The sequence below is a fragment of the Lycorma delicatula genome, chromosome 10 (genome assembly GCF_047948215.1).
Source record: "Lycorma delicatula isolate Av1 chromosome 10, ASM4794821v1, whole genome shotgun sequence".
Taxonomy (NCBI): domain Eukaryota; kingdom Metazoa; phylum Arthropoda; class Insecta; order Hemiptera; family Fulgoridae; genus Lycorma; species Lycorma delicatula.
Genome location: NC_134464.1, coordinates 24,021,812 through 24,038,795, shown reverse-complemented (window position 1 = coordinate 24,038,795; position 16,984 = coordinate 24,021,812). Strand labels below are relative to the sequence as shown.

General features: G+C 28.2%; 1 protein-coding gene across 7 annotated transcripts in view; it reads left to right on the top strand.

Annotated features, from left to right (window-relative positions):
• Nucleotides 1–16,984, top strand: part of beta-Spec (spectrin beta chain) — a 216,123-nt gene that overhangs the window by 122,701 nt on the left and 76,438 nt on the right. For all 7 annotated transcript variants that reach the window (XM_075377179.1, XM_075377178.1, XM_075377173.1 and 4 more), the window contains 10 exons: nucleotides 306–493; nucleotides 746–937; nucleotides 2,425–2,625; nucleotides 4,594–4,953; nucleotides 6,966–7,157; nucleotides 9,171–9,359; nucleotides 10,855–11,019; nucleotides 12,808–13,047; nucleotides 14,234–14,446; nucleotides 15,934–16,066. In XM_075377179.1, coding sequence (XP_075233294.1) covers nucleotides 306–493; nucleotides 746–937; nucleotides 2,425–2,625; nucleotides 4,594–4,953; nucleotides 6,966–7,157; nucleotides 9,171–9,359; nucleotides 10,855–11,019; nucleotides 12,808–13,047; nucleotides 14,234–14,446; nucleotides 15,934–16,066 — 2,073 coding nt within the window. The remainder of the gene's footprint in view (nucleotides 1–305; nucleotides 494–745; nucleotides 938–2,424; nucleotides 2,626–4,593; nucleotides 4,954–6,965; nucleotides 7,158–9,170; nucleotides 9,360–10,854; nucleotides 11,020–12,807; nucleotides 13,048–14,233; nucleotides 14,447–15,933; nucleotides 16,067–16,984) is intronic.

Genomic DNA, 16,984 nt, shown 5'->3' with positions numbered 1-16,984 from the left:
ATATATATTGAGATCTTGAAAACTGCCTCTTCCAGTAATATTCATTGAATTTATTTAGCTTATTGGTAATGTTCTATTATTTTAATATTAATATTATAAACTGTTAATATTAAGATTATTTTGAAAATAAATATTTTAAAAATCTAATAATAAACTCTATAGTATGGATATAATAAATTCTTCTAAAATATAACAATACATTGTAGTTTAATATGTAATGTACAACTACAACTCAAAAATAATTCCCCTTTTTGAAGCCTAACTTCATATCAATAACATTATTTTTTTAACTTATTTGTAAACAGGTAAACACTTAATGGGAGTTGAAGATCTCCTACAGAAACATAGTCTTGTTGAAGCAGATATCAATGTATTAGGAGAACGTGTAAAAGCAGTCGTACAACAGTCTCAGCGTTTCTTAGATCAAGAAACTACTGAGGGCTTCCGTCCATGCGATCCTGCTATCATTGTTGAACGTGTACAGCAGTTGGAGGTATCTAATTTTACTTACCTTTAAAATTTATTGTAAAATAATCAATATCTTCTCTATGAAAATTAAATAGACTTTAAGATTTAAATTTTAGAATGTGGGAGTAGCTTCTGTTTTATCTTTATTTTTTAAATTATTTTTTTTAATTTAATTGTTTTTAAATTTTAATTTGTTGCTGTTGTCATTTTTCAAAATGTTGTGTAAAGGTTACTTTAATGAATTTTTTTAATCTTTTTTAACTTATTTTTTTTTTAGGATGCGTATGCAGAACTTGTGAAGTTAGCTGTTGAAAGACGAGCACGATTAGAAGAGAGTAGGAAGTTGTGGCAGTTCTATTGGGATATGGCTGATGAAGAGAACTGGATTAAAGAAAAAGAACAAATTGTTTCTACTGGAGATATTGGTCATGATCTAACGACTATTAATCTCTTACTTTCTAAACACAAGGTATGATTTTTAAGAATTTTATATATTTGAAAGCAAATTAGCTATAGGTTAAATCGCTGGAACTATTGTGTAACTTTCTGGTTACATATTAGTGATTAGTAACAAAGTAACAGTTTTAGTGTTGGAGATTTATTTTTAAAGATTACAAATAAAAGAATTTGTCTATGTATATATATTAACTTAACCACCAAACCACAGTGACAGGTAAAACCTAAAAAACTAATACCAGTAGATGACTTTCATGGGATTTATATCATCAGTTGGTACCCAAATTCTATAATTGCATAAAACAAATATTAAAAAACTCAAAATTGAGAAACAAAAACACTATTATAACTATAAAGTCTATATAAACAACACAACTCCACTTCCATTACTGGAATCCAGTAAAATTGTTAGCAATAAATCAAACATTTTAGTAAATAACTGAAGCTCTATATTGATTCAAATGATATAAATCTATTATCACAATAAAGATTTCTTTCAAAATAAAGTTAATATAAACACAGAAATATAACAATACAAACTACAATACAAAATACAACAGAAGTATTCTTTTCTCTTATAAAAAATAAAGCTTATAATTAGCTATATAGTAAGTAAAAGCCTAGTATAAAATATCTTGTATACTAAAGGAATAATTTAAAGATCACTTGCTAGGTTGAGCAAACAAAAATTTCTTTCAGCGTACTATTAAAAATAAATAAATAAATAAAATAAATTATTAACATTAATAATTAATTCCTCTATAGTAATTTTTTGGTACCTCTTTGATTCTCATTTAAAGGCAGCCAAAATTTTCTCAGTCTAATTTAGAACTAGTAATCACTTGTTTGAATATTAGTTACTTTTATTCATATGTCTATATTGTTGTCAGAATTTAGCTTGTTACACAGAATGTATCAGAACCCATAAATATGATTATGCTCATTTTAATTATTTTTCAGTATTACTTTAATTTGTGAATCCTTTAATCAGTAACTAAGTTATTCATTATGCACTGTACTTTTACAGTGGTATTTTACTGTAAAATTTTATATAATTAAGCTGTCTGTTAAGATAGAGAGAAAATATAAATTTTTCCATGTTCTGAGGAAAACGCTATCTGTGATCCAAGATTCGTTTAATATTATTAATATATTTAACATTAATATATAATCATATTAAAATAATGTATTTAAATATTTATTGTTTAACATATTTAAAATTTAACCAGTGTGAGAGAAATTTTCAATTAAATTTCTCATTTTTGCATGAGTTCAAGGAAATTTTTTCTTTTTTTATTATCTCTTTTTTTGTGTGAAAATTTGGTTGACTACTGTTAAATTAGCTGTGTTTTAAAGTATAAATTCTTGGAAGTAGGATTAGTCTTATCGGAAAATTAGGTTTTGATTCAAGTTCTGTGGTTTGATGTATTTATTATGTTTAAATACTTATCGAATGTAATTTGTTTAATAAAAATTACATTAAAAAAATGCATTTTCTAGGCGCTGGAGAATGAAATATCAAGCCATGAACCACAGTTGAAGAGTGTTGCTGATGTTGGTCATGAACTTGTCAGGCAACAACACTTTGGATCTGATCGTATCTTGGAAAGGCTTAATGGAACTCTGGGTATGTGGGAACATCTTCTTGAGCTTAGTGCCTACAGAAGGAAACGCCTTGAGGAGGCTGTCGATTTCCATCAGGTATATATATATTTTTTTTATTGATTTATAATTTTTTTTATCAATAAAAAAACCTTTAGAGTATGGTTTACTTTATTTTTACAATTATACAGAAAGACTGCAGGACAGTTAATGAATTTCCATTCTTACACTGCATTTCTGTTTGTTGAATTTCTTTTTCTTAAAATTTATTTTTATATCTAAATTTATTTCTTTAATATTATTATTAACAATTTGATATTCTTGCTTTAAGAAAGCAAACAATTGACTGATATATAATTTCAAACTTCTTTCTTTATCAAAAGAAGCATGCAAAGAAAGGGGAAAAAATGTTTGAGGTTTGGGTCTGGGAATGCTTGTGTTAAAATATATTTTATTGGTGTATTGGTATGAAAGTCAAGATTTACTATTTTATGTTGTGTTGAAATATAAAATAATTATTAAGTACAATATATCTTGTCTAAAATTATTTACGGACAGTGTTTGTGGAAGTGAAATTCTCATGTTCTGTTCGGATGATGTTTCAGAGTTAATTGAATGTACTTATGTTTATTATATGAATATGTATGGATTTCTTACATATCTGTAAGAAATGTAATGTAAGAAATGTGTAACAAATGGATTTGTTATAAATCTGTATGGATTTCTTAATAACTCATCAATGCTTAGCCTAGACCAGTAGAATTGGAAATTGAAACTTTATTGGGCTGTGTTTCCCGTAGCTTGTTAACCATGATTAAGCTTGGATTTGTTATTTTATTTCTAAAGGGATAAAAATGGACAAAATAAACAGCTTATATCTCATACCTGTTGAGTTAATGTGCTGATATTTGAAAGAAATATTTTTTTTTCATTGGGGTTAGGCAAGATTTTCCTTCTAATTATTCCAAAAGTGAAATAAAGTTGTGGTTGAAAGGAATGAAAGTAGTAGAAAGAATTTTGTTCAGCACAGATCACACAATAATTCCTTATCCTTTGCATCTGCATTCTAGTGAAATATGAATTCTGCTTATGTTTTTCTGAAAATAGGTTAATACTATGAATTTTTCATTATAATTACTCTTATATATTATGAATTATTTGTAGTCATTTTAAATGCAATAATTGTATGTTATCACATTTGTTGTGAAACGTATTACAAGAATCACTTATATCTGTTATTAATTGATTTATTTAGCTTAAATTGGTATAATATAATAGTACTTTTTTGGGGATTTTCCCTTGCGAGCCTACCTATTAAACCCCTCCTCCCATACATCATGGGAACTCACTCTGTGCTTCTTCCAAACTATTGTTGGTTTTATAAAACATTTTTATGGCAAAATCACACTGTTGACAGTTCCACTACTCCATGATGACCGAGTGGCAAGGTTTCCTTTGCATGAAGCAGTGCAACTTTTGAAGCAGTCAATTTTTATTTAAAAATTGACAAGTTTTATATGTTGTTACTTTCTATCTGTAGTATTATAAATAGTTAAGCATTTATAACAAACTGATTTTGAATTGTTATTTATATTAATAGAATCAGTATAAACATTTTTATATATATATATATATATAATAAAAAACTAACTACAAAAACTAAATACAAAACTATAAATAGTTAAGCATTTATAACAAACTGATTTTGAATTGTTATTTATATTAATAGAATCAGTATAAACATTTTTATATATATATAGTATAATACTGAATGTCTGTATTAAATGTCTAATGTAAAACAGATTCAGAATAGTCCAACATTAGTTGTTTTATCAGCTTGACTGTTTACTATAAACTATTTTAAATGCAGTGAAATTTTATGTAGTTAAAATTTCAGGCAGAATTGTTGAATAGTAAATATTTTGTGCAAAACTTTTTTCTTACATTAAGCTTATAAAAAAAAGAAGTACTCGAATCAGGTTATTGAACTATCCTGTAATGGCAAAATATTATGTCTTTTTTATAGTAATTAAAGACAAATACTTAATGTTTTATTATATTTTCCAGTTCTTTGCTGATGCCGATGATGTTGATATTTGGATGTTGGATACATTACGTCTTGTCTCATCAGAAGATGTTGGTCGTGATGAGGCCAATGTACAGTCTCTATTAAAGAAACATAAGGACGCAACTGATGAATTAAAGAGCTATTCTGCCACTATTGAGGCTCTCCATCAGCAGGCTTCTCAATTGGGTGAACAAGATAGACAAGCTCCAGAAGTTTTGGAAAGACTTGCCTCTATTGATAAACGTTACAAAGAGTTACTAGAACTTGCTAAGCTTAGGAAACAACGTCTTTTGGATGCATTGTCTTTGTACAAACTGCTCAGTGAGGCTGATGGCGTTGAGCAGTGGATCGGAGAAAAAGTTAGTAGTTAGTTTTGTATTTTTAAATAATGTAAATAGATTTTTAGAGAATATTTGAACATAAATATTTTTGTTTATTTTACCTATTGATCTGTAAGTCTTTAAGATGATTGTTCACGAGTGATTTTTAAAATGTTCCATTGTATATTTTTGTTCTATTCAAATTATGGCACTGAGACATGAAAACAGATGTAAAAAAAAATTAACATTTCATATTAAATGAATAGACAAAGATTTAATCAATAGTTGACAAATTTTTTTTTGTTACCTCGTTTTTTTTCCCAAAAGTGTAATATTTACATTCATGCATTTTGTAAAAAAATACCCTGACATAATATTATTTTTCTGAATTTTAGTTAGTTTTATTTTGTGTTTAAGTGTTCAAATATTTTTGTAGTCCTATTTGTTAGAGAAGTATTTGTTATTTATCCTACATATAGTGATAAAAAAATGACTCGATCTTTGCAACATCGTAGTTACCAGAAGCTGATTTTTTTGGTTTTACCATAAAAAAAGTGTTCATTCAACTTCCATTATATTATAATTAATTGCCTAGATTATGGTAATGTAGAAAAAAATAACAAAACTTTTTGGGATGTAAAATGGATCACATAGAATCAATATTAAACCAGAGGTGTAATAAACAGTAGTGTTTAACCAAGGCAGAAGTTCTGACTTAAATAAAACCTAGTAATAGTGGTGAGGTTTTATATATTCGGCTGATTAAAAAAAGTCCCTATATCACAACATTTTATTAGAGTCCAAAGAAAGGGCATTGTTTTTAGGTAATGCAGAGTGCAATTCAGAAAAGAGTGGTTACTTTTGCCTGTTTATTAAAATCAGAAGAAGTATGCTTAAAAAATAAAATTATTTTTAGTAACATATATATATATAAAATGATAGGAAGTTCTATTGATAACTTTAGCTATCAGTCTGATAAACTATAAAAAAATATTTCTACAGTTTTTCATGTATACAAGTTTTTTAAATAATTAACCTCATTCATTTATTTATTTTATTAAAGTACCACTGTAGTCATTATACTACACCTTGTATAAGTGAGCACATCAGCTTTATGAAAGAAAGATGTTATATTCTTCTGGAAACAAAAATTCAATTGCTGTTGATGGTACTATTGATTAATTTATGTTAATGATTACAGATAATTAGTATCTGTCAAGTAATTATCTGAGAGCTGTAAAAAACAGATTTAGATAAAGCAAAAAAAAAAATTGTGACGTATAAAAAAACAATTTTCAAATATATAATAAGTAAGTAGCAGACATAATAAAATGTATACATTGTACAATGAGCAAGTAAATGCTGTAGTAGGTGTAAAGGGACCTCACTAAACAGAAAGTTTTAAGGAGAAATGGGTATAAAAATTCATTCTCAAAAAAATGAATTATTAGATAATCTAATCAGAAAATAAATTAATATATGAAAAGAGTAATATAATGAAAGCAACTTGCTAGTTATAATAAAGTCAGACTAGTATAATAAAATCTAAAAATTATTGTAGTTACTGACTAGAGTAAGAATAAAATTAACTGATTTAAAGAATTAAAAAATATTTTCAATTTCAGTATTATCATTGCCCAAAACAAAGCCAATCCTGTGTGCGTCTTTCAATCTATGATGTCATTCATACACACAATGCAATATATGTAGTCAATGAAAATATGACATAACATCTACAAAGTGCTGGAAACTTGAAGCATCTCTTTTGGAAAAGTTTTTTTTGTTTTGGTTCCGTTCTCACTATTCATCCTCATTCCTTATGTTTAATCCATTCATCTGTGGGTGATTTTTTGTGTTTTGAATTGATAACCACTGGATTCATGCTAAGGATATGGTAACTTATACCATTACTTTAATCTCATAATTATATGATATGAGGGTGGTGGCACCACTGCTCATAAATTGATGAAGGGACCCTGATTTCTGTAAAATAATTTGGTGAAATTTTTTCTGTAGCATCCAACATTTAATATTTTTATTATTTTGTGTAGGATCGTATGCTTCAGACAATGGTACCTGCCAAGGATATTGAAGACGTTGAAATTATGAAGCATAGATATGATGGTTTTGATAAGGAAATGAATGCTAATGCATCACGAGTTGCTGTCGTTAACCAATTGGCTAGACAACTGTTACATGTAGAGCATCCTAATTCTGAACAAATTGTGGCTCGACAAAATAAAGTATGTATGATTTAGTTTATTTGATTTAAACTCATGAATAAGTAAGAATATATCTTTCTAACTTAAATTACACTGACATGTAACAACATGTTTTATTTCTTCTTTCATTTATATATATATATAAATCCACCAATACATATACCACCAATATATATATATATAATATATAAAATACCAATACATATATATATATATATATATAATTTTTACAAAATTTATTTATTTATTGCATATGTTTATATAATTTTTATTATAAAAATAAATAATTTTTCATAGTGTTTAATAGGTAAAGTTTTGAGGAGAATTCAAAAAGTAAAGTGAAATTTAAAAATCCATTATTTTTATTTACACCTAAATAAATGAAAATATTAATTTTTTAATATAATCCTCTCCTGTTTCTATGGTGGAGTTTGCCCATCTGTTAACAAGCTTTCAAATTCCTTCCTGGAAGAACCTCCAGTCTGTTGCAAACTCAATTTTGCACCACTTCCATTTCCTCTTCATCAGTATAAAAATTATTTCCTCACAGATCTTCTTTCAATGAGCCAAAAAAATAATTGTTGAAATGGGTGGTCTAGCAGCTTAAACTGAGATTTTGAAAACAAAGGATTGTTTGTTAGCTACATGAATTGGTGAAACAGAGTGGAGTGTTATCTTGAAGCAGTCACATTTTTTGAAAGATTGCCATGTATTTTGGACTTGATTTTTGCTGTCAGTGATTGCAGTAGCACAAAGTAGTTTTCACTATTTACCGTTTCACCTATATGTGTGAGGTGAATAAAAACTGGTGTACAGTTTGTATTGCAGGATATGTAGAAAGGAAATAAAACTTCCCTTTACTTATTGGCTTTTCCTCATTAATAAAAAGGACTGATAATATATTCACTTAAGGTTCTAGTTATTTCTAAAAAAAATTAAATCTAGGGATTGAAAAATAAAAACTCCAATCCTTTGTAATCGTACAATTTATGATGCTTTATTTATCTCCCTTAATGATAAATATCAGAAGTTTCCTGATTTAAACACAAAACAGATTTTTTTTATTAATAAATTTAGCGTAAAATTTCTTTTGTTTAACACTGATTAAGCAGTTTACAGAATTATTTTACATGCAGTGATTTATATATTTTTGTAAAGATATGGACTGTACTTTAGTGTTTAGCTGTACGTGCAGATTTTTGCGCAAAAAAAAGTACAGAAATATTACAATATATTTTTATTTTTCGTTGTACTAATTGTTCAGTCATTTTGTGATTATCCTTCCACTTATGTTATTTGCCGAGCACTCTTTAACTTATGATCTGCTAGAACTAGGTTAATATTGTTTATATCTTTTTAGTTTTCAGCAAAGTAAGTGTTCCAGTTATAGTAAAACCTTTAGTTATTATTGTGTCAGCTGTTTAATTTTTTTATGTTTAAAATTAATTACACATAACATTAAGATTGCTGAACATGGTTTTTTTTGTATGTAGGAAGTAGAAAATTTTACTAATTTTTATCTAAAACTTTGTTAGCATTTTCTGTGTGGACTGTTAGATTAAGTAGTCTATTATTTTTTTTTGACAAATGATGTTTTAAATTTCTTTCTTGCTTATTTTATATACTCATATTATGTGATCATTTTGATGTAATGGTTGTGTTTAGCCATACATCGCAAAGAATATAAAATAATAAAATAGAGAATGTTCAATTTATTGTAAAATAGTTTTAATTTGAATTGAAAATTGTATAATGGTTAAAAAAAATAATTACCATCTACTTTTAGGTGTCTAAGATCTGCAAGCTTCCTTCCATTCTTTTAATCATATTTGGACACTTTTGTTATACAGCTCTTATAATTTTTTCTGCTGATCTTAACTACTTTTAAATCTTGTTCTATTTTGCCTTATTTTTATGATCTAAATGAAACTGTGCAAGATGAGAATGATTTGAAAAAATGTTGATCTATAAGTTTATATTTGTAAATTTATTTTTCATTGTTATTTCTAATTCTCTTATTTACTATATTGATAGTTGAACCATGAATGGGCAGAATTGAGAGAGAAGGCTGAAGCAAAGCGGGATGAATTGAATTCTGCTCATGGTGTACAATCATTCCATATAGAGTGCCGTGAAACAGTGTCTTGGATTGAAGACAAGAAAAGAATATTGCAGTCAACTGATAGTCTTGAAATGGATCTTACTGGAATAATGACATTACAGGTTAGTAACATCATCTATCATTGGTGTTATAGATGTTTAATAAAATATTGTATAACATTAAAAAAAAAACATAACAGGATGTCAAGAGACTTGGTTTAGTTTTTTTAAAGCTGCAGCTTCACTACAAATCTTCTGGGACTGAGTGGTAGGTGATAAGGCGTCTGCATATATCCTTTCATCAGCAGCATATATCCTTTAGATAGCAGTTATCTAGTATGACAACCGTCTGTTAAACAATATTAAGGTCATTTTTATTTCTGGTACATCCGGAGGTCTCATTAATTTAGAAAAGAAATATCTCACTTGTACTATAACACCTATAATTAATAAGTCTCATTATTAGACTTTTTTGGTCCAAAATTTAATTTGATCCATAAAGTTTTTAGATGTTTTCTACTTAAAAGTTTTCAACTTTCTCTTGATAATGAACAAGTAAAATGATTATGCTGCAATAGTTATTTGTGAGAACTGTGATTGTAATAGATAATTTTCAATTATGAACAGTAGAGTATATCTATTCATTCAATTATTATGTGTACAAATAAGTAAATTAATAAATTTTGCTTAAAATATTCTTTGTTTGCTTAGTAAATTTTTCTTTTATAATTTTTAAAAGCTTTAACCATTTAGCTTAAAAAAACCCCTAACGGAGTCTACTATCTAGTTCTCTATCTTTGTCAGATCCTTTGTTATAGGTTAAGAAAATCTACAGCTGAAAGTGGAAAAGGCTGGCCTTAAGATATGGGAATGTTTTCTGTTAAGGGCATCGCATCCAAGGAAGATGCATTTTGACATTTAGGTAACCAATTTACTCTTCATAGGACATTATTTTGAGTGCCGTTCCATTAAAACCCCCTTAAAGAACTAGATAGATTCCTTTGGATTGAGTCATGTCCAGTAATAAAAAAGGACTTTCTTAATGGGTGTTCCCACTCAAGATGAATCAAAGACATTTAACTTCATCTGAAAGCTCTACATTGGTGTTATCATTTTCTAAGTTTTTCCATTCCTCTTGGATTTTTCTTCTAGTAAAGAGCATTACTGTTATCTTCGAGTGTTAACCCCTGATCCTTCTTTCTTGCAGTAAGTATTTGGAGCATGATTCGACTTCTCTAATACTGTGCAAGGATTAAAGTAGGATATGCCAAAGGAATTAGGAAACAGACTTTGCAAGAGGCTCTGGTCTAGAATTGTTCTTTGGTGGAATATTTTGCACTCATTATAAGATATATATAATTTTTTAAGTAATTACTAAATCAAAAGGCCAGATACATAAATAAAATTTTATTTTGAATGAATACTTTTACCAAACAATCTCTTCTATGAATCAGGTTGATATTTCATCAGTTTTGACATTTCAAAAGGTTAAATGTTTTAAATTTTTGTTTGTTTATATTTCTAAGCATGTAGACAAATTGTAAATTTAAAATTTGTAATTAGTTTAGTCAATAAATTATTGTTTGATTATTCATTGTGAATTTTAATACGTTAATAGCGTCGTTTATCTGGTATGGAACGTGATTTGGCTGCTATTCAAGCAAAACTGGATTCATTGGAAGCTGAGGCCGATGCTATTGGTGCTGAACATCCTGAAGAGGCAGCTGTTATTAGAGAACGCATTACACAGATTCAAGGAATATGGGAACAACTTACTCAAATGGTAAGGTTTTAAATGTTCTTATTTTATTTGCTACTTATAAATGATGTAGATGATAATTACTCTTTTGAACAATAACTGCTACAATGATTTTACGAACGGTTATCTATAGGAATCAGTTTATTAGATTTAAAATCATCTGTTTGCATTTTACAACTGTAACGATTGTAAGAAGATAATGGCTTATAATCTTGAGCAGGATGATTTATTAACTATTTCATTTTGAAATTCTACTGATCATTACAATACTAAATAATACTGATCAGTTTATTAATAATACTGATTGTATTTAAACAATTTTATTGATTTTTTAAAAAAAAAATGTGTACTTTCAATTACACATTTACTAATCTTTTTTTTGTATTTTGGGTAAGATTTTCACATTTAGAAGTTTTTCTGTATTCTGAATTAGAACACAAAGTGTTTCATCTTACCCATTCCCATACTGCTCTATTAATTTGAGAAATTCATTTCTTAAGCGTCTTGTAAATATAAAGTAAATTAGATGTTGGAGAAGTATGTAATTAATGTATTAAATAACTTTAACTATTATTTTATAAAAATGTCTTGTGTGTACGCATCACAAAATGTATGTATGACTGATTGCAAACAAATGAGCTAATCTTAAATAAACTTAAATTTAATTTGATCTTTGGGTCAGATCAGAAGACCTTGGTGACCATTTCATACAAATTCTGTCATCAGGTATGCGCCAACTGATTCAGAGGTTGGGGAAAATGTCATTCAACCAATCCCATACAGAGTTATACCACCATCTTGTTGCCAAATAACATTCTTCGGTTCATCTTGCAGTTGAAGAAAGAGTTGTGTATGCAGCGTATCTGAAAAAGCAACTACTGTTATGTTTCCTTCATTAAAAAAGTATGGGCAGTAAACTTACTGTCAGGATATTGCACTGAAAACATTTAATTTTGGGGTGTCCCTTTCATATTGCAATAGTTGATGGAAATTTTCTGATCCCCAGATATGAACATTATGTGTGTGAATTTTTTCACTAAGGTGAAATGTTGATTCATCACTAAACATAGTACGATCAAGAAAGTAAACACAATAAGATCTTCATGCCATAACATTTCGATTGCAAAGTTGGTGTCCACAGTGAAGTCAGTAAGCCTTAACAGTATGGACGCATATGTTAGTGTTTCCTTAAAACATTCCACACTTTTATCGCTGGCACTGCTTGTTTGCAGCTGACCTTTGTAACTGATTTTTTAGGACTATGCAGGAAAGATTCTTAGACACATTCAAGATTTTCTTCAGTCACTTGATCCTCTCACATTTTTTCTTTTACACAGATGTTAGGTACATTGTTTCAAACAGACATGTCATCATTGAATGTTGCTACTGTCACTCGGAGGATCATAATTAAACTTTCTATCGGATGCTTGTTGAACTGTAACTACAGATTCATATTTAGCAAACTGCAAACTACAAGAAGGCTTTCTGTTTAGGAGTAGCTGTTTTTTTATAGTAGTGTTGTCAAGCGGAAAGATAAAGAATCAATCTACAGCAATGTATGCAACTAAAACTGTTGTTTTTTTGACTCTAGTCGTAAATCAACAATGCATACCTCATCCAAGAAACATTGCAATAACAAATTAAAATTTTGATACTCTTTTGTACATCTGGTACTTTTAAAAAAAAAATTATATGTTAATGCAAACCAAATTTTATGTTTTTCCATAAGTTATTTGAGATTGAGCCTTGTTCTTATTTATTTCTACAACATATATATATCTGTTTATATAAATGCTTTTTTTAAATTTACAGCTTAAAGAACGAGATTCTAAACTGGAGGAAGCAGGTGATTTGCACAGATTTCTTCGTGATCTTGACCATTTCCAGGCGTGGTTAACAAAAACTCAAACAGATGTTGCTAGTGAAGATATACCTGGATCACTGGCAGATGCTGAGAAACTACTTAACCAACACCAAAGCATCAGAGAAGAGATTGATAACTACACCGAAGATTACTCTAAGATGATGGAATACGGACAACGTATTACTGCTGTATGTATATGTATTATTTATTGTTTTCTCAGTTTCTATAAATTTATTTGATATAAAGTTTTGAAATTGATGGAGTTTCTAAAATCTTTTACTATTTCTGTAATTATAAGTTTTTGAATACAGTTTTTTTTAAAGATTATAAATAACTGTTTGCATAAATTATTAAAAGTAGAAATTCTATGTGGCCATTTTTTTTATCCAAACTCGGGGATATTTTGTTGCTGCTTTAGTATGCAGTCTACCATCACCTGTATCTCTAGTACATACAGTCTACCGTACCATTGTGTGTATCAATTGTACATTTATTGCTAATTACGTGTAATTAGCAAAACCCACCGGGTTGATCTAGTGGTGAATGCGTCTTCCCAAATCTCCTGATTTGGAAGTGGAGGGTTCCAGCGGATACCGGTGTTCTTTGGTGGTTACATTTCAATTAACCATGTACCTCAGGAATATTCGAACTTAGATTGTACAAGACTACACTTCATTTACACTCATACATACCTTTCTCATTCATCCTCTGAAGTAATTCCTGAACAGTAATTCCCAGAGGCTAAATAAGAAAAAGAAAAGAAAGAAAAGGTTATATTATTCAATACACTGAAACTATGTTACATAACCAAACTTAATGTAATGCTTGCTTCACTTATTAACCTTGTCTAATTAACATTAAATATACAAATTGTATACAATAGTATATAATTTATAATGTTAGTTTAGTATTTAAAATAAATTAGGTGGGATGCTAACTGAATAGGTAGGACTTGCTATTTTAGACTTCAGAATATTGGTAGACCACGTACTAAAGTAGCACAGTATTTTTTATGAAAGTCAGATATTCGTGAAAATAAACTTTTACCTTTTATAGAAAATTAAAAAATAACATTTAAGGTATAAAGAATGCTATAAAAATATAATATTTAACTTATAATGCAGTGGAAATTTGGTAGGTAACTGTTTGGCATCAACAGGTTGGTTGAATATTATGTATTATTTTGTGTAAAATGAGTTCTACTGAATTTTTTTTGTGCAGTTTTCACACTTTTTTTTTTTTACATAAAAATTGCCTTTTTTTGGTTTTATTGTTTGAATTTATTTAATTCTCCATAAATTGTGTTTTATTTTTAATAATTCTTTACATCATCTGAAGTTTCATTCATTTTCTCCTCTCTTTTTAATGTTTCAGGAACCAAGTACTCAAGACGATCCACAATATATGTTCTTGAGAGAACGACTGAAGGCATTGAGAGATGGTTGGGAAGAATTACATCAAATGTGGGAAAACAGACAACAGCTTTTGTCCCAGTCTCTTAATTTACAAATGTTTAACAGAGATGCCAGACAAGCTGAAGTGTTGTTATCACAACAAGAACATGTTTTATCAAAGGATGAAACACCGGTAAGTAGACTATATTCCTTAAAAACTACACAATTTCCTACACGATTTGATAAAAAATTATCCCTCCCTTATTGATAGTGACCATAAAGGTTTACATAAAGGATGGTCATTAAGTTTAAAATTATTTTCAACTACAGGTATGATTTTAGTTGTATTTCTAATAGGCACAACTGTTTCCATCTGTTAGAAAAAAAAAAATGTTAGTGATTATATGATAAACTTACATATTGGTGGGTGAAAATTAAAAACTTTAATAGTAGACGATCCTCCCACTCACACTCATCAATTTTTTCTCCCATCAGATCTGTTTTGTTTGAAGTTCTTAAGATGTGCAGATTGTGCCATAATAATTAAATAAATTGTAATGCCTGTTGCATAATTTTATCTTGCAGTATTCAGTTTGTTCTGTAAAACTTTGCATATCTGACAAGTTCTCTGCAAACATATACTCGCATCGCCTGCTGCAAGTTAGATACATTAATTCATTAATATGAACATAGTTTATTAATATTTTAATTACATTTGTTTTTGTTGTATATTATGTATATATATATTTTTTTTTTTTTACAATATAATAGTGGAAATTTTATTTGTCATCTTTGACCAGTTGATAAAAAAATATGAAATAAGACAAAGAACAGTTACGTCAATAACTGACTGTGCTATAACGCTTAATAAATCTGTATTTATGTTAATTTTCTAGGGCATGTATATTTAACTGTGTATCCCTATTTCATTGATTTGGGTTGTATTATTTAATATGCAGTATTAAGTATTATTATTATTTAAGTTTTCCTTTCGTATAAAACTTTATAGCTGTACTATATATAAGAAAGTATGCTATTTGGTCAGATTTTGAATTACAGGGTTTTTTCAGATTTTGACCTTGATGATCCTTTCTAACAAAAAAAAAAAAAAATTTAGCTGTATAAATTCTGGTAGAATATATATGTTTACTTGTTTTTTTGGTTGATGTGAGAATGGTGGATCGGTTTGAATGAAAGTTAGCATAACGATTTCTGTATATGGATTACTGATGCTATTTAGTTTTGGTCACAATCAGTGTTGCAGGGAGATATGGGTCTTACTGTTCCCTTATCTCAAAATTTTGCTTGAAGTGTATGTAATCTTTTTTTGCATAGTTTAATGTTCCTTGGGTAACTGGGATACTTTCTGATAATGTTTGGTCTTATTCAAAATTTATGCAAATCTTTGCCAGCTTTTTAAAAATGTTTGAACTAAAATTCAAAAACTAAATAATTCTACTTAATTATATAATAATAAATGCTAATACTTAACTTTACCGACATTTGCATTTAGCAAATTTCAAATTTTTTTTTTAAGATTTGAGTTGCAAAAAATATGTACATCCCAGTTAGGCACATAATGTAAAGGCAGATAAATGACAGCTAGATTGAACAATAACGTCCTAACAAAAACTTTATAGATGAATATACATTGTTAATATATTATACATGTTGTTTCAGTTGAACCTTGAGCAGGCAGAGAATCTGATCAAACGACACGAGGCATTCCTTACAACAATGGAAGCCAACGATGAAAAAATTAATTCTGTTGTACAGTTTGCTGCTCGTTTATGTGATGAAAAACACTTTGCTGGTTAGTTAATCATTTAGACTGTTATTATTATTTAAAAATTTTACTGTTTGTGAAAAAGAAAGTCTTTTAATTTCTTTTAAAATAAATTTATGGTAAGAAATCTTTTAAATTGATCAGTAATATATTACAGATGGAAATTGAAGCATAGTGTTCAATATCTTGTACATTGAATTGTACTGAATTATGGGGCGATGGGTATTATTTTGTGATTGTGCTTTATGCTGTTATTTTTTTTAGCAAATGATATAAAAATATAGCAGGTATATAAGTCAGAATTTTTAATTTAGTGTGAATTTCAATGCAAATTGATTTCACATGGTAATTTAACCATCATATGAAAATTTATCTCCTTAGAAGATGCCGACAAGTTTTGGACTGCAGGTAACATAAATAGTATATTATTAATGGGATTACTTACTATCCACAAGATTGGCAATGTTGTATATACCTGAGGAAGATGCAATCCTTTTAACCATGTTTAAACTGATTACAGTTCATTTAGTGAATAAATTCTTGAACTGCTTATGTGGAATTTTATAATTCATCTAAATAATAATATTCAGATATAGATATAAATATTTTACCTCAAAAGAGGATAAATTGTTTGAGATTTTGAGCAAATTGTAAATAAATTATAAAAAGAGCAGGAGCACCCTACTCTACATCTTGAAATAAGGATCTGTAATTCATAATGGAGTTTTTCTTGAAAGACAAAATTTCAATTATCCTTTTATGATAAGTAAGAAGGTATGTTGTTAACTGGCTGCAGAAAGCAGCTTCTTTGATAATATCCAGTAAAAACATTTTTTATCGTAGAAAATGCAGAACTATATTTAATGCTTCACTAAGATAACAAACAAAAATAAATGGAAAAGTGAATTGGTGATACAATTTTTATCTCAAATTTTCTGGTTTCAT